The following is a 24,602-nucleotide window of genomic DNA, read 5'->3' on the forward strand; positions in this document are numbered from 1 at the left end:
GTTGTGTGTGTTCACATTACATTAAAGTGGAGATCGTCATAACTGTCATGATTTCCCTGAACTGAATTTTTCTTTAATTAAACAAAGATAAAAGTGAAGTAATTGTCTTTGGATTAAAAGTCCGTGCTCAGCTTCAGTCGGTAAAATGTTAAAAACCACAAACCAAACCAGAAATGTTGGAGTAGTCATGGACTCAGATCTGAATTTCAACAGCCACATTAAGACAATTACTAAGTCAGCCTACTGTCACCTGAAGAATAGATCGAGGATTAAAGGACTGATGTCTCAGCAGGATTTGGAAAAACTCGTCCATGCATTTATCTTCAGTAGACTGGACTAACAGAGTCTTTTACAGGTCTCCCTAAAAAATCCATCAGACAGCTGCAGCTGATTCAGAACGCTGCTGCTCCAATCCTCACTAAGACCAGGAAAGTGGATCACATGGGTCCAGGTCTGAGGTCTTTTACACTGGCTTCCTGTCTGTCAAAGAATTGATTTCAAAATACGACTGTTGGTTTATAAAGCCCTGAACGGTTTAGGACCAAAAATACATTTCTGATCTTCTGCTACGTTATGAACCGCCCAGACCTCTCAGGTGGTCTGGGACCTCTCAGGTGGTCTGGGGACAGGTCTGCTTTCTGTCCCCAGAGTCAAAACTAAACCTGGAGAAGCAGCGTTCAGTTTCTACGCTCCACATATCTGGAACAAACTCCCAGAAACCTGCAGGTCTGCTGCGACTCTCAGGTCTTTTAAATCAAGGCTGAAGACTTTTTCTGTTTGCCTTTTATGACATCACATAACTATTCATCTGTCACAATGCACTGTGACCTTTATTCTTATATTTTACACCTGTCTCATTCTATTTTAGCCTGTTTTTGTTTTCTATTCCCTTAGCTCTTTAATGAACTTTATTTTTATTGTTCTATTTTACTTGATTTGATTCTTTTAATGCAATGCATTTTGCTTGGTCTTTTATATGAATTTTATCTTTTTCACTTTGTCTCGATGCTTTTAATGTTTTATGTAAAACACTTGAATTGCCTTGTTGCTGAAATGTGTGATAGAAATAAACTCAGTACAGAGGCAGTTTGGACATTTCAGATTTCAGACAGGAAGCTGCTGCCTGACGCCTCCTGCTGGAGGAAACAGGAACAACATGTCTGACTGTAAAATACATCATATCATATAGAATATTTTATATAATATAATATCTATACAATACCACAGAATACCATATAATATCTTTCTATCTTGTTCTGGAACAAAACAGACAGTTTACCAAAAATTATTTATTCCAAAACATGAAAGAACATTTCAGTGTGACAACAATAAAACAATAAACTGAGTGTAGAAGTCTGGGACACACACACACACACACACACACACACACACACACCACACACACACACACACACACACACACACACACACACACACACACAGGTGTTTTCCTGCAGGGAAAACGATACCAGCTCGATCTATGATTGGCTGATTGATTGGTGATCAATACAACACCGTCCCTTTAAGAATGAGGCCTGAACCAATCAGATGCCGGTGTTTCTCTGGGCCGATGCTGATTGGTCCTCTTGTATTCTGGGCCGTTTGCTGTGGCTTCCTGATTGGCTGCTGGAGGTCGCGGTCGAAGCGTGTGACTGTTCTGATTGGTCGGCGTCTCTGAAGCCGTCGGCGGTGATCCGGTATTGGACGGTTGTGTCCATGTGACCCGGAGATTTAAAGATGGACGCCAGCCTGCGTCCCGCCGACCAGTGGAGGAGGAGCCTCTGGGTGGAGGCGTGGCCCCAGCTCTCCCCGAGGGCGGGGACGAGCTGCGATTGGCCGCTCTGCACCTTAGTGGTCATCTGATTGGTCATCACCACGGCGACGTTGTGATTGGTCGCCATGGTGATGAGTTGCTGGGCGAGGCCGTTGAGGAGGCGGGTCCTCTGCGACAGGTCCGTCAAAGTGCTGACGGAACGGGAAAGCGATGCTGTCAATCACCAGGAGGCGGACCTTTGGGTGCTGAGACAGGAAGTCAGGAAGCAGGTAGACTTCCGCCAGCAGTTCCACGTAGTCATGGCAACGCACCTAGGAGACAGCAACCAAACATCATGACATCACTTCCTGTCCTCATGGTGACACTTTTACAACTTTTATACTTTTGGAACTTCTACAACTTTTGACCTTTTACAACTTTTAGAACCTCAGTACTTTTATACTTTGTAACTTTTATACTTATATAACTTAAGAACTTTTATACTTTTGTAACTTAAGAACTTTTTTACTTTATAACTTTTATACTTATATAACTTAAGAACTTTTATACTTTTGTAACTTAAGAACTTTTATACTTTTGTAACTTAAGAACTTTTATACTTTATAACTTTTATACTTATATAACTTAAGAACTTTTATACTTTTGTAACTTAAGAACTTTTATACTTTTGTAACTTAAGAACTTTTATACTTTGTAACTTTTATACTTATATAACTTAAGAACTTTTATACTTTTATACTTTTATACTTTATAACTTTTATACTTATATAACTTAAGAACTTTTATACTTTTGTAACTTAAGAACTTTTTTACTTTATAACTTTTATACTTATATAACTTAAGAACTTTTATACTTTTGTAACTTAAGAACTTTTATACTTTTGTAACTTAAGAACTTTTATACTTTGTAACTTTTATACTTATATAACTTAAGAACTTTTATACTTTATAACTTTTATACTTATATAACTTAAGAACTTTTATACTTTTGTAACTTAAGAACTTTTATACTTATATAACTTAAGAACTTTTATACTTTTGTCACTTAAGAACTTTTATACTTATATAACTTAAGAACTTTTATACTTTTGTAACTTAAGAACTTTTATACTTATATAACTTAAGAACTTTTATACTTTCAGAACTTAACTTTTAGACTTCAGTTATTTCACTTTCTTTGTCCCAGTTAGTTGAGCTGGTCCTAATGCTGTTGATGTTCTACTGATGTTCTGTTGATGTTCTACTAATATTCTGAGCAACAGTTCTACCAGTAAAGTAAGCTGTTGCCATGACGACCTGCCGACGTACCAGGAACAGGTTGGACAGGATGGTTTCCACGGTGAAGGTCTCCATGGCGACACGCTGCTCGGCGTCCTCGGCCAATAGGGAGCAGTGCTTCACGGCGGCGGCGGCGAGGTCGACGGCTCGCTGGACCACGAAACTTCCTTCAGAGTCCAGAAACAAAACCTGACCGCCAAGACCACCGAAACACTCCGGGATCTGAACATCCACTGCCAACTGGAGGCTGAGAGAGAGAGAGAGAGAGAGAGAGAGAGAGAGAGGGAGAGAGACAGAGAGAGAGAGAGACAGAGAGAGAGAGAGGGAGAGAGAGAGAGAGTTGAGTTTTAACAAGACCTTTATTAAACAATGTACAATCATCCAACCCCTCAGTCAGCAAAAACAAAAACAAAAACAAAAACAAAGTAAACAAGACATTCACAAACCAAACAGACACTGTGTTCTCTGCTCCTCTTCTCATCTCTCTGGTAAACTCTCTCTCTTCCTCCAGACTCCAGACTCCACTCACTATGAAACACTCCTACATCCTGCATAGTTTTGTAGTATTGATAATCTGTTGATACTGTTGCTCTAACTAAAGCTTTGTACAAGTCTAAAGCTTCTGCTGTTCCCCAGCCTCTACCTTCTTCTTCCTGCTCAGACATTTTTGCCGCCCCGGCGAGAAGTTAACGATACACCCCGTCCTCTGTTTACTCCTACTGCACTGAAAACCTGAGTGCAGTATGTGTGTGTGTGTGTGTGTGTGTGTGTGTGTGTGTGTGTGTGTGTGTGTGTGTGTGTGAGGTGCATGGAGCAGAGAGCTAAGCTCAGTGAACAAAGGTGTGAGCCTGTCAGTCTGTGAAGCAGAGAAACTGTTTCTCTCTCCACAGAAAGAGCAGCCACTGCCCACACTACAGTTCACTAGAGAGACAAAGGCATCCAAAGACTGGCAGTGTCCCATGTAGCACTCTCCACTGTAAATCCCCAGCGTATTTAGGCAAGGGCCTCTGATACAGAGCGGTCCATGCAGGCTTCACCTCCGACCCCTCCGACAGGGTGCCCCAGGGTAACGACCTTAGCTGATTTTAATGTCTCTGATAGTCCAGGAGTGGCTGCTGTAGTAAAGTCCAGCTTTGCCCCATCACCAGCGGCTCCTCCAGAAGCCACTTCACAGACCTGGGTGGCTCCGCCCTCAACACATTCATCTGCCCCCACACTCTGAGCAGACCTCTGTAGAACGGTGGAACATCACAGAGTGACAGAGTTTTAGGGTCAACAAAAAAAAAGGAGAAACCTAGACCCAGTCCTCCCACCTGCTTTAAGAGTGCCTCAGCCACCTGCCTCCATACAGCCCTACCTTGTGCATACAGTAGTTTCTGGATCCACTGAAGTCTAAAAGCTGCTGTTCTACTGGCCACATGTACCAACCCTTGGCCACCCTCCTCCCTTGGTAAGAACAAAACACTCTGTGGGACCCAGTGATAACCTCCCCAGAAGAAATCAACCAGGATAGCCTGGATCTTAGCTAACAGGCCAGCAGGTGGCTCTAAAACTGTTAGTCTGTGCCACAGTCCTGAGGCTCCCAGGCTGTTCACAGTGAGGACCCGCCCTCTATACGAGAGGGGGGGCAGTAGCCTCTTCCACCTCTGTAAGCGACCCCCCGGACGACCTCGAGAACACCCTCCCAGTTCCTCTGCATCACCCTGTCGTTCCCCAGGTGTACTCCCAGGTACTTGAACTCGTTCCTGCTCCACTTTAGCCCACCTGGTAGCACTGGCTCCCCATCCCCCCAGGCCCCCATTATTAGAACTTCACTTTTTGTCCAATTCACCCTTGCTGAAGAAACCACCTCAAAAAGCCTCACAATGTCACTCGGTGTTTCCACGTCCCTCTGACCGTCTACCATGATAAGCCCGTCGTCCGCATAAGCTGACAGACAGACCCTCTCTAGCCCTGGTGCCCCCATCAGTCCCTGCAGCCGAGTCCTTATCTGACACAAGAAAGGCTCTATAGCAAAACAGTACAGCATCCCAGAGAGAGAGCAGCCCTGCCTGATACCTCTGAGAACTTTAAAAGGAGCACTTCATCCCCCATTCACCTTCAGTACACTTTCAAAGCCCCCATACAGCTCCTTGACCATGGCCACATAACCAGGCCTGACACCGAATCCTCCATCGTCTGCCACAGGTATCGGTGTTCCACCGGTCAAAGGCCTTCTCCTGGCCAATAGATATAAATCCAGTATTTATGCCCAATAACCTTGAGACATCTATGACATCACAAACTAAGGATATATTATCCATAATGGACCTGCCGGGGACACGATAGGACTGGTCCGTATGTACGGTCTTTAGACAAGATCTTATAGTCTGTGCACAGCAGAGCCACTGGTCTCCAGTTCTTAATGTCCTGTAGGTCTCTCTTCTTGGGCAGTAGGGTGAGGACCGCACACCTGCAGCTCACTGGCATTCGCCCACCAGCCAGACTGTCACTGAACACTGCCAGGAGATCGCCACCCAACACTCCCCAGAAAGCCTTGAAGAAGTCCACAGGCAGGCCGTCTAGACCAGGAGCCTGGCCATGTGCCATGGGCCATGTGCCATGAGCCATGTGCCATGTGCCATGTGCATGAGCCATGGGCCATGGGCCATGTGCCATGTGCCATGTGCCATGAGCCATGTGCATGAGCCATGGGCCATGGGCCATGTGCCATGTGCCATGTGCCATGGGCCATGGGCCATGAGCCATGTGCCATGAGCCATGAGCCATGTGCCATGTGCCATGTGCCATGAGCCATGTGCATGAGCCATGGGCCATGGGCCATGTGCCATGTGCCATGTGCCATGGGCCATGGGCCATGAGCCATGAGCCATGAGCCATGAGCCATGTGCCATGTGCCATGAGCCATGTGCATGAGCCATGGGCCATGAGCCATGTGCCATGTGCCATGAGCCATGTGCCATGTGCCATGTGCCATGGGCCATGTGCCATGTGCCATGAGCCATGGGCCATGAGCCATGTGCCATGTGCCATGAGCCATGTGCCATGTGCCATGTGCCATGCCCTGCAGAGCGGTATAGAGCTCCATCAGAGCCAGCGGTCGCTCAAGCTCTCTGTTGGCCTCCGCAGACACCTGTGGAGGCCTTCATAGAACTGTTGTGCCACCTCATCCACCTCATCCACCTCATCCACCTCATCCACCTCTCCAAGCTCACATGCATAGAGTTCAGAGTAGAAACTCACAGCCCTTCTCCAGATATCAGCAGAGTTAGTAAGCTCTTGACCAGTGACTGAACGAAGACTATGTATGATCCTGCTCTGGCCACTCTTTTTTTCCAGGCTAAAGAAATATCTGGTTGGAGCATCCATTTCAGAGAGGGTTTGAAACCTCGACCTCACCAACGCCCCCTGTGCCTTAATGTCCAGCAGGTCTGCCAACATGGCCTCTTTAGATTTGAGAGCCTTTAAATACTCTCCATCTCCAGTGGCTCCATTAAGAGCTTGGAGTGCCACAATGTCTGTCTCTATGGATGTAATAGATCTGGCAATCTCTCTAGACACATTAAAAGTGTACTGATTACAGAGCTGTTGGATCTGAACCTTCCCCACATCCCACCATTGCTGGAGGGAAGTGAACTGATCCTTCTGAGACCTCCACCCCTCTGAGCATCATCCAACAATGTGATGTTAAAATGCCAATAAGCACTTTTTGGCTTCACATTATTTATAAAGGCATCAGCTAACACAAGACAGTGATCTGAAAAAGCCACAGGTGTAATAGCACACGCCTTAATGACCTGCGAGTGATGCTCAAACACATATATTCTGTCCAACCTAGCCTGGGAGATGGAGCCGTCTCTTACATGTGCCCATGTATATTGCCTGGTGCAACCATGTAGATTGCGCCAGACATCACAAAGTTCATGGGTTTCAATCAGCCTCGACACAAGACAACGTGACATCATATTTGGCTCTACATGGTTCCTGTCTAAATCACTGGCTGTCATAGGTGTCATTTACACTGGGGACATGTCCCCACCACTTTTTGAAATGGCCGATTTTGTCCTCATCACTTTTTAAAAGCATAATTTGTTAAAAATGTTCTGAAAAATAGCTTGCACTAAGAAATGTTAACTAACAAATGAGAACGCTTTGAGGTTTATTTGCACAATAAGAAAACATGCAATGCAATGTAAATATAGAAGAAACAAATGTGCATTGTCCAAAAAAAGTAACAGAAGCTAAAACAAAACAAATCCCCCCTAGCCTACTGATTCTAAAATGACCCAAAAACGTGCGCCGATCAGTAACTAACAAATACTTGACATGGTGTTGCAGCTGTGGATGTGATGCATATGGATGACTTGTGCGGTCGACGTTGTTGTGCGTTTTATGCTGAGTATTTTCATATTGCCGACTCTGTAGTAGCCTAGGCTCTGCCCTTTTGATGCACCGTTATGCAATTTTTTTCTCGCCATAATTATCTACTCTGACCTCATACCGATCCCCCCATTACATTGCCTAAAATCGCAGAAGACCATTTAAAAAATGTTTTTTCATCTGAGCCCTTATGTCCCCACCACTTTTCAACACAAAGTGACGCCCTTGCTGGCTGTACAATTAAAATCTCCCCCAATGAACAGGTACTCCTCTTTCTTACATTCCCCTATCACCTCTGAGAGTTTATCCAAAACCAAGGTTCTCTCAGTTGCTACCACCGGCACATAGACATTAATAAACACAATTACTTTGTTTTCAAAAATTGCCCTCACTTTAAGGAGCCTCCCCTCCACCACCTCTTCCACCTCATAAGAGGCAGGCTTAAACCCCTTAGAGAAAAGTATAGCTTCCCCAGCACTAGTGGAGCTCTTATGGCTGAGAATAACCGTCGCTTCCCACTCCCTCTGCCACTCTACTGAGTTAGCGACATTACTGTGTGTTTCTTGCACATCTATAAACTTAAGCCTGAGCAGCTCGTAGAAACAGGTCCTCTTCTTTCCATCCCTAGCACCATTTAAATTAAGAGAGGAAATTTTAAACCCACTCATGAAAATAGAGGTAATCAGCAGGAACCACAAAAACTTCCCCTTGGCAACATATGGGGCTTTATGACTGTGACAATTGTATTTCATTGGGAAAAGGTGTGGATTTCACTTTAAGCACAATTTTCCGGAGTCTGTATATTTCCTGACTACTGAGACATTCTCCCTCTGTTTGCTTCATGAGAAGCTTGGCAGACTGAAGAAAAACAATTCTATCAGGAAAAAACGCATCAACCTGCACGTTTTTCTTCCCCTTTGTCTCCACTAAAAACTTTCTCACTTGATCGACAGAGTATTCCTCCTCCACTTCCATTACCCCCTGCGAGGATGCATCTGACAGCTCCACCTCACTGTCGGTGTCCGAGGACATCCTACAGGACTCGCTCTCAGAAAGGGGAGAGGAGCCCGAGGCTTTTTTGTTCTTAGCAGCCCTACTGTGACCCTGTCTGCGTCGCTTTGCTGCTGGTGCTTTAAAAGGCGCAACGTCACTCCCGCTGATCAAACTATTTTCATCTATCAGTGAATCTGCCACCGCGGCTGCGGTTTCCTCAACCACCCGCCCTCTATCAGCTGCTGAGCCTGGAACCTGTGGCTGATCCCCGCTTTCTTCCCCCGCCTCAGGAGCTTTCTCCCCGCCGGCTTCCCCGGCGCCCTGCGCCGCTGCCTCATTAACCACCAGAGTGTTTTCCTTATCGCTACCGGTCTGATCACTAGTCTGCCCCAGGCAGGAGCGCACCGAGTGCCCCTCCTTCCCACAGCGAAAGCACTTCATTGTCTCAGTAGTTACATGTATGGTATAGTCAAAATTATCGATCTTAAAGACAAGCCTAAGGTTTAACTCACCGCCACTCTGAGGAATCATCTGAACCTGTCTCCTAAAAGATACGACATGTTTCATCCTAGGGTCTCTCGCGCCGAGATTTATCCTCTTGAACCCCGACACTAGCTGCCCGTGGCGAGACAGCTCGCGCGCCAGTGCTTCATCTCTCAAAAACGGCGGAACATTTGAAATAATAACCATCTTTGCCAGATTGACAAGAGGAAAAACCAGAGTGTGCGTGTCATTTAACACGATACCCTGCTCAACCAGTGTGTTAACCTTCTCCACCTGGTGGAGAAAGAGCACTATGGCGCTGTTCATTCTTGACGCCGACTTAATGCTCGCATGGCCCACTACGTCTCCAACAGCAAGGCCACACTCCTCCGCGGAGCAGGCCGGGCCACACTCCTCCGCGGAGCAGGCCGGGCCACACTCCTCCGCGGAGCGGCCGGGCCACACTCCTCCGCGGAGCGGCCGGGCCACACTCCTCCACAGAGCAGGCCGCAGCCGGGGCAATCCTTACCCCATGCCGCCTCGTGAGCTGCTCAAACCCCGGACTCGCTCCCTGAGCCGTCCCAACCAGCGACAACGCTGGAGGACGCCCAAAACTCCCAACTTCCCTATCAGTCTGTCACCAAACAAAATACAAAACAATGAAACGCTACAACCAAAAAAAGAACCAACAAACACATAAACAAGACTCACTGAGAGGAAAGAAAAGCCAGCCACTCTCCACACACACTCCAGTCACCCTCCAGCCACTCGACAGAGAGAGAGAGAGAGACACCAACTTCTTAACATCAGGCCTGACAGCTGTTAGGCTGATTCCACAGATCGGTTTGACAGTCGGTTCCTCTCATGCGTCTTGATAGTGTTCGTCTTTGAGAAAGCAGATTCGCATGTACAGGCTGACCCCAACATGGTGAGCACACAGCCAACGTCTTCAGTGTGCCGTAGTCTTGGGACAAGCCGCCCAAAAAGTGCTGAAGCTTTCAGCACCATGGAGAGCAGCTTCCATTTCACTGGAGGTCAGCTGGTTCACTTTGAATCGCCGCTTCGTCCAACAGCGTCACCTTCTTCACATTAGCGGAGAATTCTCCGCCGGCTGAAGGTGAACGGGTCACGCACAAATTCAATGACATCCCTGGAAATGGCAAAGTCATCAAATCTGGCAGAGAAATTCTCCCTCAGCTGTGTGATGAGTTTCTTCATGTTCTCTGTGATGTTCACAGCTTGTCTTCAGTGAGCTGAAGTGCAGCAGCCTCCCTGATAACAAATCTGCGTGGAATAGATCAAGTTTGTTCCCAAAGGCATCAAAGCTTTTCCTCCATATCCACCACGCAATGTAGCCAAATAAAAGTTTAGAAAATGTGGTGGCGCGTTGTGTCAAGTGTACATATATAATCTTATACATTCAAGATGGCGGCACAGGTGTTTTAACGTTGTCCTCATCTTTGTGTTTTATGATTTTGTTTAGCCTATGTTGTGAAAATAGTTTCTCTACCACGATTTGATCAGTGCTACTAACAACCGGCAGTTGATAGCCTGATTACAACAAAAACTGACTTACATCAACAATGTGGCCAGCCGGGCTGCTCTACCTTCTGGGTAGCCTCGCGTTGTCATCCCCAGTGGTAAATAGGACAGAGGATGAGGGTGGATCGGGGATTCTTTGTGGAATATTTCCTCATGCACTGTAACCTTGCTCCATTCGGATATCGCTCCATTTACGATAAACCATTGGATTACAGCGGGGTATTTCACTGGATTGTATGAGTGTGAAGGTCTGCACCTACATGGACGGTGAATTCGTCCCAGTTTGTCTTATCGGTCGCTTGCAGACACAGACAGAGAATTGGCCCAGCAAAGAAAGTCTGGATGATTCTCCTGCTTCTTCTATCAGGTTCCATCTAACCCTAACCCAGGCCCTGAACTGACACAGCTTGAAAAACCAGACGACCTCAAAAACAGCAACGGACTACGTCTCATTCACTTAAAGCTAGGGTAGGCAACTTCATTTTACTGTTATTTGGCCAAAATGTCATATCATTATGTCATATACCTCCCTCTATCTATAATTAAAGCACTCTGAGAGAAAATCAGGCCTCTGTGTCTGTCCCCGGCTCTGTTTTCCGAATCGCCAAAAGCACAGCCATTGGCCAAAATCTCACAGCTCACGGTAAGCCTCAACCAATCAGGAGAGCTCTTCCGGGTGGGTGTTACTGCCCCTCATGACCTGCTAAGCTACAAGTTCAACGATAGCGGAGAAAGTTTTAGTCCATGGGCCAAAGCCCAAAATTTCACTCATCGGTACCACTCAAGGTGGCAAAATCTAGTTAAAAATTTTGAAAAGGTACATGTCCATAGATGATATTTTGGTATGATAACCATTGCTGAATGGTAGCTTTGTCACAGTAATCAGCTCATGAAGTTAACCACCCCCTACAATAAATTGGATTGTAGGCGCTGATGCATATCCTATTTTAGGCTCATTTTCAGGATCTTTAGTCATGTTTTATGAGAATATGTTTGATATCATTTTAAAGGGTAGCTTCTTAGCTTTCATTCAAGCCCACTTGTGAGTCTGTCTGACAAATAAAGAGGTCACATGGGCTCTTCAAAGTGTCAGTGACATTCATTTTTCCACAATTTTTGCCTAAACTATAGTCTTTATTTGAGCACTGTGACATCTAGGAACATCACAGACACAAACATCAAAAACTGGAATACTCACAGGACTGTAAGGATTCAGAAAAGGTATAATCTACCCATACTATCCCATCGTGAGGGGTGATTTTGGGTCTTAAAGTAGAAGAATGACTTCTCGAGGGAAATCTTATGTTCTTGATTGTGAGTAGTATTGTGAATTGTGAATGATTGTATTGTGAACTGGCCATAGCACATAGGCCTTCTATTTAATGACACATACTACTCTTCAGACAATTCCCTAAAGAATTTCAATGTTCAATAATTTACTGCCATTTCACCAAGAGGTTGCTAGGAATTTGTTTTAATGTGCCCAGGACTAGTGATTCTCAACCTTTTTTATATCAAGGACCCCTAATTTAGTCCACATTAGAGCCACAGACCCCCATTTGATGAGATTTTGCCTCTTGGACCCAAAGCTGAGAAGATTTTAATAGATATGATTTTTTGTCCAGAATTCCATGACTATAATGCAGGTAGAGAGATAACAGTGAAACTATGATCAAAACAGTCATTCTCCTACATTCTCTAATTGTGTTAACTTCTTGTAAATTAAATAATGGTGAAGTTTAATTCACAACAATTCATCAGTTTGCTGAGGACCCCCTGGGACCCCCTCAAGGACCCCTGGTGGTCCCCGGACCCCACTCAGAGAACCACTGCCCTGGACAAGACATACACTAAACAACCATGTTCTATTTCACACAGGCTTCGCCCTCTAATGGGGCTTTATTGGCTCAACCACTCATCTAGTCACCTCAGCGCACTGAAAATATGCACACATACGCTCAGCCAATCAGGATGAGCCTAGTCAACTCTGCGAGGCCTCACCCTATATAAGGCGAGCAGCTCATTACTCAGCATCAACTTTTCATCAGTACTCTGACGAACAACGTTGCCTTGGATGCCATTGATTGATAAAATACTGTCCAACATGCCCCAGTCTGGTCGCTGCTGTGGAATGCTTCGATTGCCTTGGCCTGAACAAGCTGCAGATGGGGTAGCTGACCTGCATTGACTGGTGGGCTCTGCCTTTTGTGCGGTGTCAGCAATAATGAAAGCACTTCCAGTGCTACCAGTGTTCTCCCGAGATCCAGCTCCGCTGCACCGACGGTGAGGCAGAATGTGGTGGCGGCTCTCCCGATCCCTGCCCCTCTGCCCCGGTCACAGATCCACTAGCATTGGCTTGCCCCCACCCGGATATGGTGGATGAACCCATCCCACAGACGCGGCCGATACAAGGCCGATTTTTGGCGCCCCCATGCTGGATGAAACTTGGAAGTGTGTGGAGGCATCGTGGCTTCTGTCTCCGGCTTCTCCGACTACACCAGAGTGAAAAGGAAATAGGACGTTTTGCGTCATGGCATCCTCTACTGGACGACATGCTGGCTGCCCACTTTTCACCTGGTTTTGCTGGCTGGTCGGGAAGCAGGAAGCCTGCTCCCCCTGCTAAAATTTTCTACCTGGCAGGCCCAGTCGGCAACGGCAGCAAACAACCTGTTGGGTGTGTTCCTGTCGCAGCTACCAACAAGCAAGACCACAAGAGTTGTATCTGGTGTCCCGCTTACTGGGACAGATGAACAACCTCACCAGACTGATGGCAAAGAGGGCCGAGGTTGTATATAAAAGCTTTATAGCCTCCACTCCACAGCTTGCCACCCAACCCCTGACAGAGTTTTATCACAAATAGCGGAGCCACTTTGTTTTGACAGAATGGATGGACAGGATGCTTAGATTGGGTTATGCACTCCAGTTTCGTAGCATCCCACCTCGTTCACAGGAATGAGAGAGTCTGTCATGACCTTGCCAGAGGACGTGGACACCCTGTTCAGGGAAGTCCAGGAACTGTTACAGAAAGACGCTATTCCTGTAGTTCCTCAGCAGGACAGGAAAGTGGTCTGTACTCTGGATCTCCGCTCACTCAACGTGTACATCACACAGAGGACATTCCGAATTCCGAATGTGCACAGCAGACTACCATTGGCTATTCCCTAGTCCCCCGTATCTTTTCCACTTGTGTGGATACATCACTTCAATCGCTGTGCCGTCGGGAATACGGGTCTCTTTATATCTAGATGACCTAATCCTCATGGCCTGGTCCAAAGAATGGGCCATGTCTCACATGATCCAATTGGTGCAGGACCCTAGGACATTAGGCTTTGCGGTCAACTGGAAGAACAGCGTACCTCAACCGTGCCAGCAGACACTGTTTTTGGGCCTGCAGCTTGACTCGTCCATCCTGAGAGCTTGTCTGTCAGAACTCAGACAGACAGCTATTGCGGAGTCAGTTCAATGGTGCAGCATGACAGGTTCATGACAGTACTTACTGTAATGCACCTTCTTGGTCTCTTCTCAGCAGCTCACCATTTGGTTCCAATGGTGCTGCACATGAGACGCCTGTAGAGGTGGTTTGCCAGACTGAGTTCGGACCCACGATGGCACAAACAACACCTGGTGACCAAACACCGAATAGCCAGAAGCGACCTGGACTACTGGCTACAAGGCAAGAAAATGCAGGAAATGGTGTGGGGACATTGATCCATTGACTAACTCAATTGGTCTCTTTCATCCAGCTCCTACTGAAGAGACTGGCGCTTTCTACCATTAAGGTTTATGTGTCAGCGATGAGGGGCTTGGAGAGAGGTCGGTTTTTGGCCACCCTCTCCTGAAACGTTAGGAGGGGGCTAGGAGGAAACACCCGGTGATGCATTCCGCTGCCCCCCAGTTGGAGTTGCCCGTGGTCCTCGAGGTCCTTTCAAGCCCACTGGGCAGACCTCTGATAAGTTGTTGTCAGTCAAGGTCACGTTGCTGCTTGCTTTGACTTCGGCTAAGAGGGTGTGTGATTTGTGTGCTCTTTTGGTCCACCCCAGCTGTATGCTGATACTTGGATACCTGAGTGGCGCCACAGACTCAGAGAATCCATCCTTGTGCCTAAGAACATTAGGAGTAAATTTAGGTCTCGGATGATTCAGCTGGATGCATTTTATCCCACTTCTCATGAAGGGGAGAGGATGGAGAGGTTGCATTGCTTATGTCCAGTAAATGCATTGGCATGTTATGTGGAATGTGCAGGTGCACACAACAGTTGTTTGTGTGCTATGCACACAGGGTGGCTGGCAAGCCCCTGTGAAAATAGGGGCTGGCCCATTGGCTCTGCGACGGCATTTCTCAGGCGTATGTGTTGGAGGGAGCCTCCCACAGCCACACGTTGTATAAGGAGTGTGGCTGTGGTTGACACCCTGTCCATTTATCAGATTTTATCTGTTGGATGTGTCTGGGTCTCTCAGGGTCAGTGTTCAGGACAAGGAACTGGAACCCAAGACCTGTGAGTGAGAGACCTGTTGTGCTGAAGTCTTAACATACTGGGGCACTGTTGAGACCATCCCCGAGTCGTCCGGCGCTAGGTGACTCAAGTGCTAACACGTAGGAGTGTAGTGTTGGTCCGCCCCCCCTGGCTGACCAAGGTGTTTACAGTCAATTCAGGCTGGTGATACAGTATGTTGTTAACGTGTTGGTGCAGGGAAGAGATTGAAGTCATCAGACTTAGTCCCCTAAGCCAATAGAGCTCTGAATCTTAAAATTGTTTGGGAAATTGTCTGAAGAGTAGTCTGTGGCATTATAAGTAGAAGGCCTGAGGCATGTGCTATGGCCAGTTCACGATACAATGACACCTCCATCACATTACTCATTTTCAGTGCGCTGAGGTGACTAGATGAGTGGTTGAGCAAATAAAGCCCCGTTAGAGGGCGAAGCCTGTGTGAAATAGAACAGGGTTGTTTAGTGTATGTCTTGTCCAAAGCAGTGGTTCTCCGAGTGGGGTCCGGGGACCACCAGGTGTCCTTGAGGGGGTTCCAAAAAATCATATCTAGCAATTAAAATATTCTCAGCTTTGGGTCCGAGAGACAAAAGGTTGAGAATCACTAGTCCAGAGCACATTAAGACAAATTCCTAGCAACCTCTTGGTGAAATGGCAGTAAATTATTGAACATTGAAATTCTTTAGGGAATTGTCTGAAGAGTAGTATGTGTCATTAAATAGAAGGCCTATGAGCTATGGCCAGTTCACAATACAATCATTCACAATTCACAATATTACTCACAATCAAGAACATAAGATTTCCCTCGAGAAGTCATTCTTCTACTTTAAGACCCAAAATCACCCCTCACGATGGGATAGTATGGGTAGATTATACCTTTTCTGAATCCTTACAGTCCTGTGAGTATTCCAGTTTTTGATGTTTGTGTCTGTGATGTTCCTAGATGTCACAGTGCTCAAATAAAGACTATAGTTTAGGCAAAAATTGTGGAAAAATGAATGTCACTGACACTTTGAAGAGCCCATGTGACCTCTTTATTTGTCAGACAGACTCACAAGTGGGCTTGAATGAAAGCTAAGAAGCTACCCTTTAAAATGATATCAAACATATTCTCATAAAACATGACTAAAGATCCTGAAAATGAGCCTAAAATAGGATATGCATCAGCGCCTACAATCCAATTTATTGTAGGGGGTGGTTAACTTCATGAGCTGATTACTGTGACAAAGCTACCATTCAGCAATGGTTATCATACCAAAATATCATCTATGGACATGTACCTTTTCAAAATTTTTAACTAGATTTTGCCACCTTGAGTAGTACTGAAATCTGGTCTGGCCCATGGACTATTTGGAAGATGGACGCCCAGCTTGTTGAATTTCTTCTGGACAGGTAACTAGTTATGTTATTTTGCTATATTATCTAGCTATTTTATCTTGTGGTGTGACTTATGTACTTTGGTAGTAATAAGTGGAAACTGCATAAACGGGCGCAAGTGTATGGAACGGCTTTGAGTTAGCAAGTAGCCATTTGTACATCAGCACAGTAAATAGCATTGGTTTGCGCTTTATGAGTGACCCTGCTCCATTTTTAATAATGTAAACAGTATGTTGTAATAGGTAAGCAGCTGTGCTAGTTATGTAACAGCTAGTGGATGTAGTAGCCTGCTGGTAGAGACAAAGCTAGCAGAGCTAGCACCGTAGCCGGTTAGAAGCAAAAGCAAAGACAAACCGATCTGTACCGGTTGGAAGCGGGTTTGAGTAGCTAAGTTGTGAGCATGTAAATGAGGGGGTTCCAGGACGTTAGGATACACATTTGAACCTTCTTGAGCTGTCCTGGGTCTAAACGATATCGGTGAGGGAAACTGCTGAGATTCCAATAACATCCGAGCTACATTCACTCAGCCTGAAGCTAGAGGAGGTAGCTGGTGAATGTTGCTGTCTGTAGGTTCCTGCTGTTACAGTTAACAATAATACAGCCTGATGTTTTATACTATTTTGCATGGTAGTTGTTACTGGAAACTCCAAATTTGGCCTCTACATGAATAATCCCCTTTGATACGGCGATCATTCATATAGAGGTGATTATTAGCCGGGATGCTAACGCCATCCTGTGTCTAGGTAGCGATGTAGATCTAGCTCACTAGCACAATTGTAATTTCAAGGAAACTAATTTAGGTTACAGTAACACACCTGCCATACATAGCTTTGGAAACTATGCTTACATGTGTTAGTGCCCATGTTTGTACTGATATGTACTTTTTCTGTAACTTGATGTCATACCTTTTTTTTTTTTTTAAACACTAACAATTTCAGTCATGCTTTTGATTGTTATGGGGTTTCCATGAATACTGTAAGTTCACATTTCAGAGATCAAAACCCTCTCAGTGAAATGCTGCTGTCAGATATGTAATTGTGATATTCTTTCAAAAGGGCAAGGTCCACCACCGCACAAGATTGTTCCTGCACAAGATGGAGGCCGTCTGCACAGCCAGGCCTATTCATTATTCATTCTTACCTGGCACTGTAAATATTACTGTTTGAGAATTTCATTTTTTTTTGTATGACAAATTCATTGTTTCTTTAAGAAAATCTCCCCAATTTCGGTTTTGTATAGTGTTATTTTGGAATTAAAAATAAGATCCTATACCACATGTCCTGAAATGTCGTCTTTCATGCATAGTTAGATTTACTGAAATCATGTTGGGAGTATTGTGTGTGGTTTATGCTGTGATTGTAAATGAAAGGCAGATATAAATGTCCTCATTTATTACAAGTAAAACCAAACATGAAACGAATAAAAAAAAAATGTACATAATATGTGCAAATTCAGTAAGAAAGCAATCCTAATTGCAGTGAAATTATATTGTATAATAGAATATTGCTGAATAGCCTTTTTGCATGATCTGTATAATAGTGACTTGGCGTGAAATTATTTTAAAACAACCTCTTGGCCCTAATTAATAAGCATGCCCCTCTGAGAAGATTCAGAGTCAGTGGTAAAGACAACCCATGGTTTAGTGAACCTATCTCATCCTCTATCAGGGAAAGAGATAATGGGCCAAGGCTAAAAGAAGTAATGATGCTGTGGACTGGGTACATTATAGGGCATTAAGAAACAAATGCACTAAATTGATAAAAAAATGCAAAAAGTGAATACTACCTTAACTTAATAAGAGAACCTTAGTGATCCCAGTAAATTTTGGAAGTGGTTAAATCATCATCAGGGTCTATGTCACCCTCTACTCTTCCTGATCCTTAAAGGTAAATCAAAGCGAAATTAAGGGTAAACATAACATAGCAGATGCTTTTAATGTTAAAGACAGTGAAGCCACCACCTTAAGTTGCCCTGGAAATAGCTTTAATTTTTTCCCTATTTCTCCAACTTAAGTTTACAAAGCTCTATCAAGTCTTGATTGTAAAAAGTCTGCTGGTCCTTACCAAATTGAGCCTTATTTTTTAAAAACAGCTGCAGATCTGTTTGCGAGACCCATTGCCTCCATCTTTAATCTCAGTCTAAGCTGTGGTGTGATCCCCAGCTCCTGGAAGTCAGCATTTGTCATTCCTTTATTAAAAGGTGGAGATCCCTCTGTACTGGATAATTATCGGCCTATTTCCAGACTGTCTGTTACAGCTAAAGTATTTGAATCCCTTGTAAACGAACAGCTAAAGCACTTTTTGTCTGATAATAATATTTTAAGTCAAACTCAGTCAGGTTTTAGACAAGGGTACAGTGCTATAACTGCAGCCATATCAGTCACAAATGATATTATTATGGATGATAAAAAATCTTTTTATTGATTTATCCAAAGCATTTGATTCCGTGGATCATGGTCTTCTCCTGCTAAGACTCAAACGTTTAGGTTTTAGTGACCCTGTGCTGAATTGGTTTTCAAACTATTTGACTGGGAGAACTCAGTGTGTATCCATAGACAATTATAATTCTGCACCTCTAATAGTAAAGACGGGTGTTCCTCAAGGATCTATTTTGGGACCAATTTTATTTTCTATTCATATAAATGATCTTGGTGTAGGATTAAATCCAGCAAAGGTACACCTCTATGCAGATGACACTATTATTTATACCGTGGCACCATCTTTAAAAGTGGCAGTGGACTCTTTACAGACTGCTTTTAACTCATTGCAGATGTCTCTTGTTAAATTAAAATTGGTATTAAACCCTAAAAAGACCAAATTTATGATTTTTACACGTTCCCGTTCATCACCCACTGACTGTACGGTCTTAACACTAGATGGCACTCATCTAGAGAGGTTGGCTTTTGGTGTCCATATTGATAGCCTCCTAAAAAAACTTAGGTTTTTATTTTCATTTAAAAAAATGTTTTCCTTTTACTGCTAGAAAAAGATTAGTACAAAGTACCTTTCTGTCAGTATTAGACTATGGTGATGTCATCTATATGCATGCATCTTCATCTCTTTTGAAAAAACTGGATGTCGTCCATCATGCTGCTTTGCGGTTTGTAACTGATGCAAGCGTCCGTACACATCATTGTAACTTATATGAAATGGTTCAATGGACTTCTCTATGTTTAAGGAGAAAAACCCATATGTTAATTTTTATTGCAAAAGCTTTACTGGGTAAATTACCACTGTACATATCTAGTTTGCTGACATATTGCTACAGTAGCTATAAAACTAGATCATCAGAAAAAATTCTCCTCAAGGCCCCCCCCACCCGACCAGAGCTGGGTCAGTCTGCCTTTTCCTTTCATGCCCCGCAAACTTGGAATGAGCTGCAAGGCATTCTTAACTTATCTTTACCCTCTCTGGACATGTTTAAAAATATTTTAAATCAGTTCTTACAGAACAATGTCATTGTTTTTACCATGTGCCATTATTTTCCATGATTCGTTTTAGCCCCTGATCCCTGTATGTTTTGTGCCTGTTTGTTGTGTTTTTGGTAAGTTTTTATGGTGTAACCCGTCCCCGTTTGTATTTTTATACTAAACCTTTTTTTTTTTTTTTTTTTAAATCAAATTTTGCTGCCCATCTTGACCAGGACTCCCTGGCAGAAGATATATTGTATCTCAATGGGACCTTCCTGGTTAAATAAAGGATAAATAAAAAGTCAGGGTGAGGTGGAGGAGTCAGGGGGAGGTGGAGGAGTCAGGGGGAGGGGGAGGAGTCAGGGTGAGGTGGAGAGCACAGAGTTTTAAAGGTGAAGGAAACAGGAAACACATTTCCTCATTTCCTGACAAACAGGAAAACAGAAACCAAAAATCCACAGAAAACCCTTGATGGAGCTGAAGCTGCTGAGCTGACTGGAGATCAGATCACAGAAATTATTACTTTGTTAGATTTATGACTATCACACAGAGCTGTGGAGCTGCTGAGCTGACTGGAGATCAGATCTACTGAACTACTTTAAACCTTTTTGTTTTAGCTGACTCAGATTCAGCAGATTGATCACAGAGGAGAATCCTGCTTTACACCAGGTGAACGCTCAGTGTGTGTGTGTGTGTGTGTGTGAGAGTGTGTGTGTGTGTGAGTGTGTGTGTGTGTGTGTGTGTGTGTGTGTGAGTGTGTGTGTGTGTGTGTGTGTGTGTGTGTGAGTGTGTGTGTGTGTGTGTCTGTGTGTGTGAGTGTGAGTGTGTGTGTCTGTGTGTGTGTGTGTGTCTGTGTGTGTGTGTGTGTGTGTGTGTCTGTGTGTGTGTGTGTGTGTGTGTGTGTCTAACCACAGCTGTGTCTTTCCGGCTCCTGGTCCTCCACAGATCTCGGTGGTTTTCCCGACAGGAAGTCCTCCTCCCAGGGCGGCGTCCAGAGCCGAGGAGAACGTCACGATGCTCCTCAGCTCCGCCTCCTTCTGCAGGAGGAGCAGCGCTGTGAGCGGGACACTTCCTCCTGCTCCTCCTGTGGCTCCTCCCCCTTCACCTCCTCCTCCTCCATCGCTCCTCACAGCCTGCAGTACATCCAGCGCCTCCTGCTGGGAGAGTCCGGCTTCTACAGGAGAAACCAACAGAATGTTCAAGTGACTTTAAAGATGGAGGCAATTTATTTACATCCTTAGTATGTAGGAGGGAGGAGATACAGGAGGGAGGAGGAGCTACAGGAGGGAGGAGGAGTTACAGGAGGGAGGAGGAGCTACAGGAGGGAGGAGGAGCTACAGGAGGGAGGGAGGAGATACAGGAGGGAGGAGGAGCTACAGGAGGGAGGAGATACAGGAGGGAGGGAGGAGATACAGGAGGGAGGAGGAGCTACAGGAGGGAGGAGGAGCTACAGGAGGGAGGAGGAGTTACAGGAGGGAGGAGGGGCTACAGGAGGAAGGAGGAGCTACAGGAGGGAGGAGGAGTTACAGGAGGAAGGAGGAGCTACAGGAGGGAGGGAGGAGATACAGGAGGGAGGAGGAGCTACAGGAGGGAGGGAGGAGCTACAGGAGGGAGGAGGAGCTACAGGAGGGAGGAGGGGCTACAGGAGGAAGGAGGAGCTACAGGAGGGAGGAGGAGTTACAGGAGGGAGGAGGGGCTACAGGAGGAAGGAGGAGCTACAGGAGGGAGGAGGAGTTACAGGAGGAAGGAGGAGCTACAGGAGGGAGGAGGAGTTACAGGAGGAAGGAGGAGATACAGGAGGGAGGGAGGAGCTACAGGAGGGAGGGAGGAGCTACAGGAGGGAGGAGGAGCCAGTTTTCTCTCCCATAAGTGCAATAACAAAAAGATAATAAACATCAATATTAAATTTGCAATGAGAGCAAATGATGTTTGTATTAAAACAATTTGAATAAAATCTGAATGAAATCTTTAAAGCTCAGAGTCCAACAAATAATGAACTTCAGTCTCATATCTGTCCAGAGCAGACCTGCAGACTGAAGACCTGCAGACTGAGGACCTGCAGACTGAGGACCTGCAGACTGAAGACCTGCAGACTGAGGACCTGCAGACTGAAGACCTGCAGACTGAAGACCTGCAGACTGAGGACCTGCAGACTGAGGACCTGCAGACTGAGGACCTGCAGACTGAAGACCTGCAGACTGAGGACCTGCAGACTGAGGACCTGCAGACTGAAGACCTGCAGACTGAAGACCTGCAGACTGAGGACCTGCAGACTGAAGACCTGCAGACTGAAGACCTGCAGACTGAGGACCTGCAGACTGAAGACCTGCAGACTGAGGACCTGCAGACTGAGGACCTGCAGACTGAGGACCTGCAGACTGAAGACCTGCAGACTGAGGACCTGCAGACTGAGGACCTGCAGACTGAGGACCTGCAGACTGAAGACCTGCAGACTGAAGACCGGCTCCTTCAGACTTCACTCTGCCTGTTTCTATTTCATCTGTAATCTCACCTGCATTCAGCTGTTAAGATTCCAAAATTATATTCAGAAAACTGTTTTTCTAACGAGGTTTTGGGTTTTTGAGGCTTTGGGTTCAGATTCAGGTGAAGGGGGGGGGGGGGGTTAAAGGTAGATACAGGTATCGGAGAGAAGGAGAAGAGGGGAGGAGAGGAGAGGAGGGGAGGAGAGGAGAGGAGGGGAGGAGAGGAGAGAGGAGACGAGGAGAGGAGAGGAGAGAGGAGAGAGGAGAGGAGACGAGAGGTGAGGAGAGGAGAAGAGAGGAGAGAGGAGAGGAGAGGAGAGAGGAGAGGAGAGGAGACGAGAGGTGAGGAGAGGAGAAGAGAGGAGAGAGGAGAGGAGGAGAGGAGAGGAGAGAGGAGAGAGGAGAGGAGACGAGAGGTGAGGAGAGGAGAAGAGAGGAGAGAGGAGAGGAGAGGAGAGGAGAGAGGAGAGGAGAGGAGAGGAGAGAGGAGAGGAGAGGAGAGGAGACGAGGAGAGGAGAGGAGAGAGGAGACGAGGAGAGGAGAGGAGAGAGGAGAGAGGAGAGGAGACGAGAGGTGAGGAGAGGAGAGGAGAGGAGAGGAGAGAGGAGAGGAGAGGAGACGAGGAGAGGAGAGGAGAGAAGGAGAAGAGAAGAGAGGAGAGGAGAGAGGAGACGAGGAGAGGAGAGGAGAGAAGGAGAAGAGAAGAGAGGAGAGAAGAGAGGAGACAGGAGAGGAGAGGAGAGGAGAGAGGAGACGAGGAGAGGAGAGGAGAGGAGAGGAGGAGAGGAGAGGAGAGAGGAGAGGAGACGAGAGGTGAGGAGAGGAGAGGAGAGGAGAGAGGAGAGGAGACGAGAGGTGAGGAGAGGAGAAGAGAGGAGAGAGGAGAGGAGAGGAGAGGAGAGGAGAGAGGAGAGGAGAGGAGAGGAGAGAGGAGAGGAGAGGAGAGGAGACGAGGAGAGGAGAGGAGAGAGGAGACGAGGAGAGGAGAGGAGAGAGGAGAGAGGAGAGGAGACGAGAGGTGAGGAGAGGAGAGGAGAGGAGAGGAGAGGAGAGAGGAGAGGAGAGGAGACGAGGAGAGGAGAGGAGAGAAGGAGAAGAGAAGAGAGGAGAGGAGAGAGGAGACGAGGAGAGGAGAGGAGAGAAGGAGAAGAGAAGAGAGGAGAGAAGAGAGGAGACAGGAGAGGAGAGGAGAGAGGAGACGAGGAGAGGAGAGGAGAGGAGAGGAGGAGAGGAGAGGAGAGAGGAGAGGAGACGAGAGGTGAGGAGAGGAGAGGAGAGGAGAGAGGAGAGGACAGGAGAGGAGAGGAGAGGAGAGGAGAGGAGGAGAGGAGAGGAGAGGAGAGAAGGAGAAGAGAAGAGAGGAGAGAGGAGACGAGGAGAGGAGACGGGAGAGGAGAGGAGAGGAGAGAGGAGACGAGGAGAGGAGAGGAGAGAAGGAGAAGAGAAGAGAGGAGAGAAGAGAGGAGAGAGGAGAGGAGAGGAGAGAAGGAGAAGAGAAGAGAAGAGAGGAGAGGAGAGAGGAGACAAGGAGAGGAGAGGAGAGAACTACCGACAGACCGCAGAGCGGAGTCTGGTCCGTCAGTCCGTCTGTTACCTTTACTGAGCTGAACCGGTTTGAGCTCCAGCAGGTCTGCGGCGGTCTGGAACCCCGCGGCTCCGAGCCGGAGTCTGACCGCCGGAGGCAGCGGGAAGCCGGACAGCGGCCGCTGCATCTCCACACGATGCTAACACGATGCTAACACGATGCTAACACGATGCTAACACGATGCTAACACGATGCTAACGTTAGCTTCCTAACCAAAACAAACCCTCATGTATCCCAGCATGCCTTTCTCACCAGCGTCAAGACGGCAGAAGAAACGTATACACTTCCGGTTTGCATTTTTCAAAATAAACTACTTTAAGTTTTTCAGAGTTGAGTAAAAGTATTATTATTAATTATTATTATTATTACACATGTTATTTCTATAGCACTTTAGTAAATACTCAAAGACGGTTACATAGTAAACAAGATCCTCAAAACACAACAGACAGAATCAATAATGAAACGGAGAATAAAACAAATAACAGAAAGAATCAGAATCAGAATCTTTCATTAAAGTATATTTGCACATACAAGGAATTTAGCTTAGTGGTTGCTTGTGTACTTGTTAAAGATATAATAAAAATAATAAAACACAATATAAAGCAATAAAAACAGTATATAAAAAATGAAACAGTGTATATATATATATAGATATATATTTATGTAGAGATAGTAGAATGAAGATGAGATCAGAAACATACAGAATATATTATTGCACTGTGTTGGATAAGACAAAATAAATAAACAGATAACAGGTGGTGGTGGTGGTGTGTGTGTGTGTGTGTGTGTGTGTGTGGGGGGGGGGGGGGGC

The 24,602-nt window shown here is 45.9% G+C and overlaps 1 protein-coding gene across 1 annotated transcript; it reads right to left on the reverse strand.

The window, feature by feature from the left end:
* Nucleotides 1-1,463: 1,463 nt before the first annotated feature.
* On the reverse strand, nt 1,464-24,010 carry rad51c (RAD51 paralog C). The gene is given in 5 exon segments (XM_071513329.1): nt 1,464-1,955; nt 1,957-2,085; nt 3,083-3,299; nt 20,632-20,896; nt 23,801-24,010. Coding segments are annotated over 5 exon segments (1,140 nt in total). The 5' UTR covers nt 23,919-24,010; the 3' UTR covers nt 1,464-1,544.
* Nucleotides 24,011-24,602: the final 592 nt, after the last annotated feature.

This window comes from Centroberyx affinis, unplaced genomic scaffold (assembly GCF_046629955.1).
Source record: "Centroberyx affinis isolate AG114_WGS23_722 - 3 ecotype Tasmania unplaced genomic scaffold, CSIRO-AGI_Caff_v1 ptg007004l_1, whole genome shotgun sequence".
Classification (NCBI taxonomy): Eukaryota; Metazoa; Chordata; class Actinopteri; order Beryciformes; family Berycidae; genus Centroberyx; species Centroberyx affinis.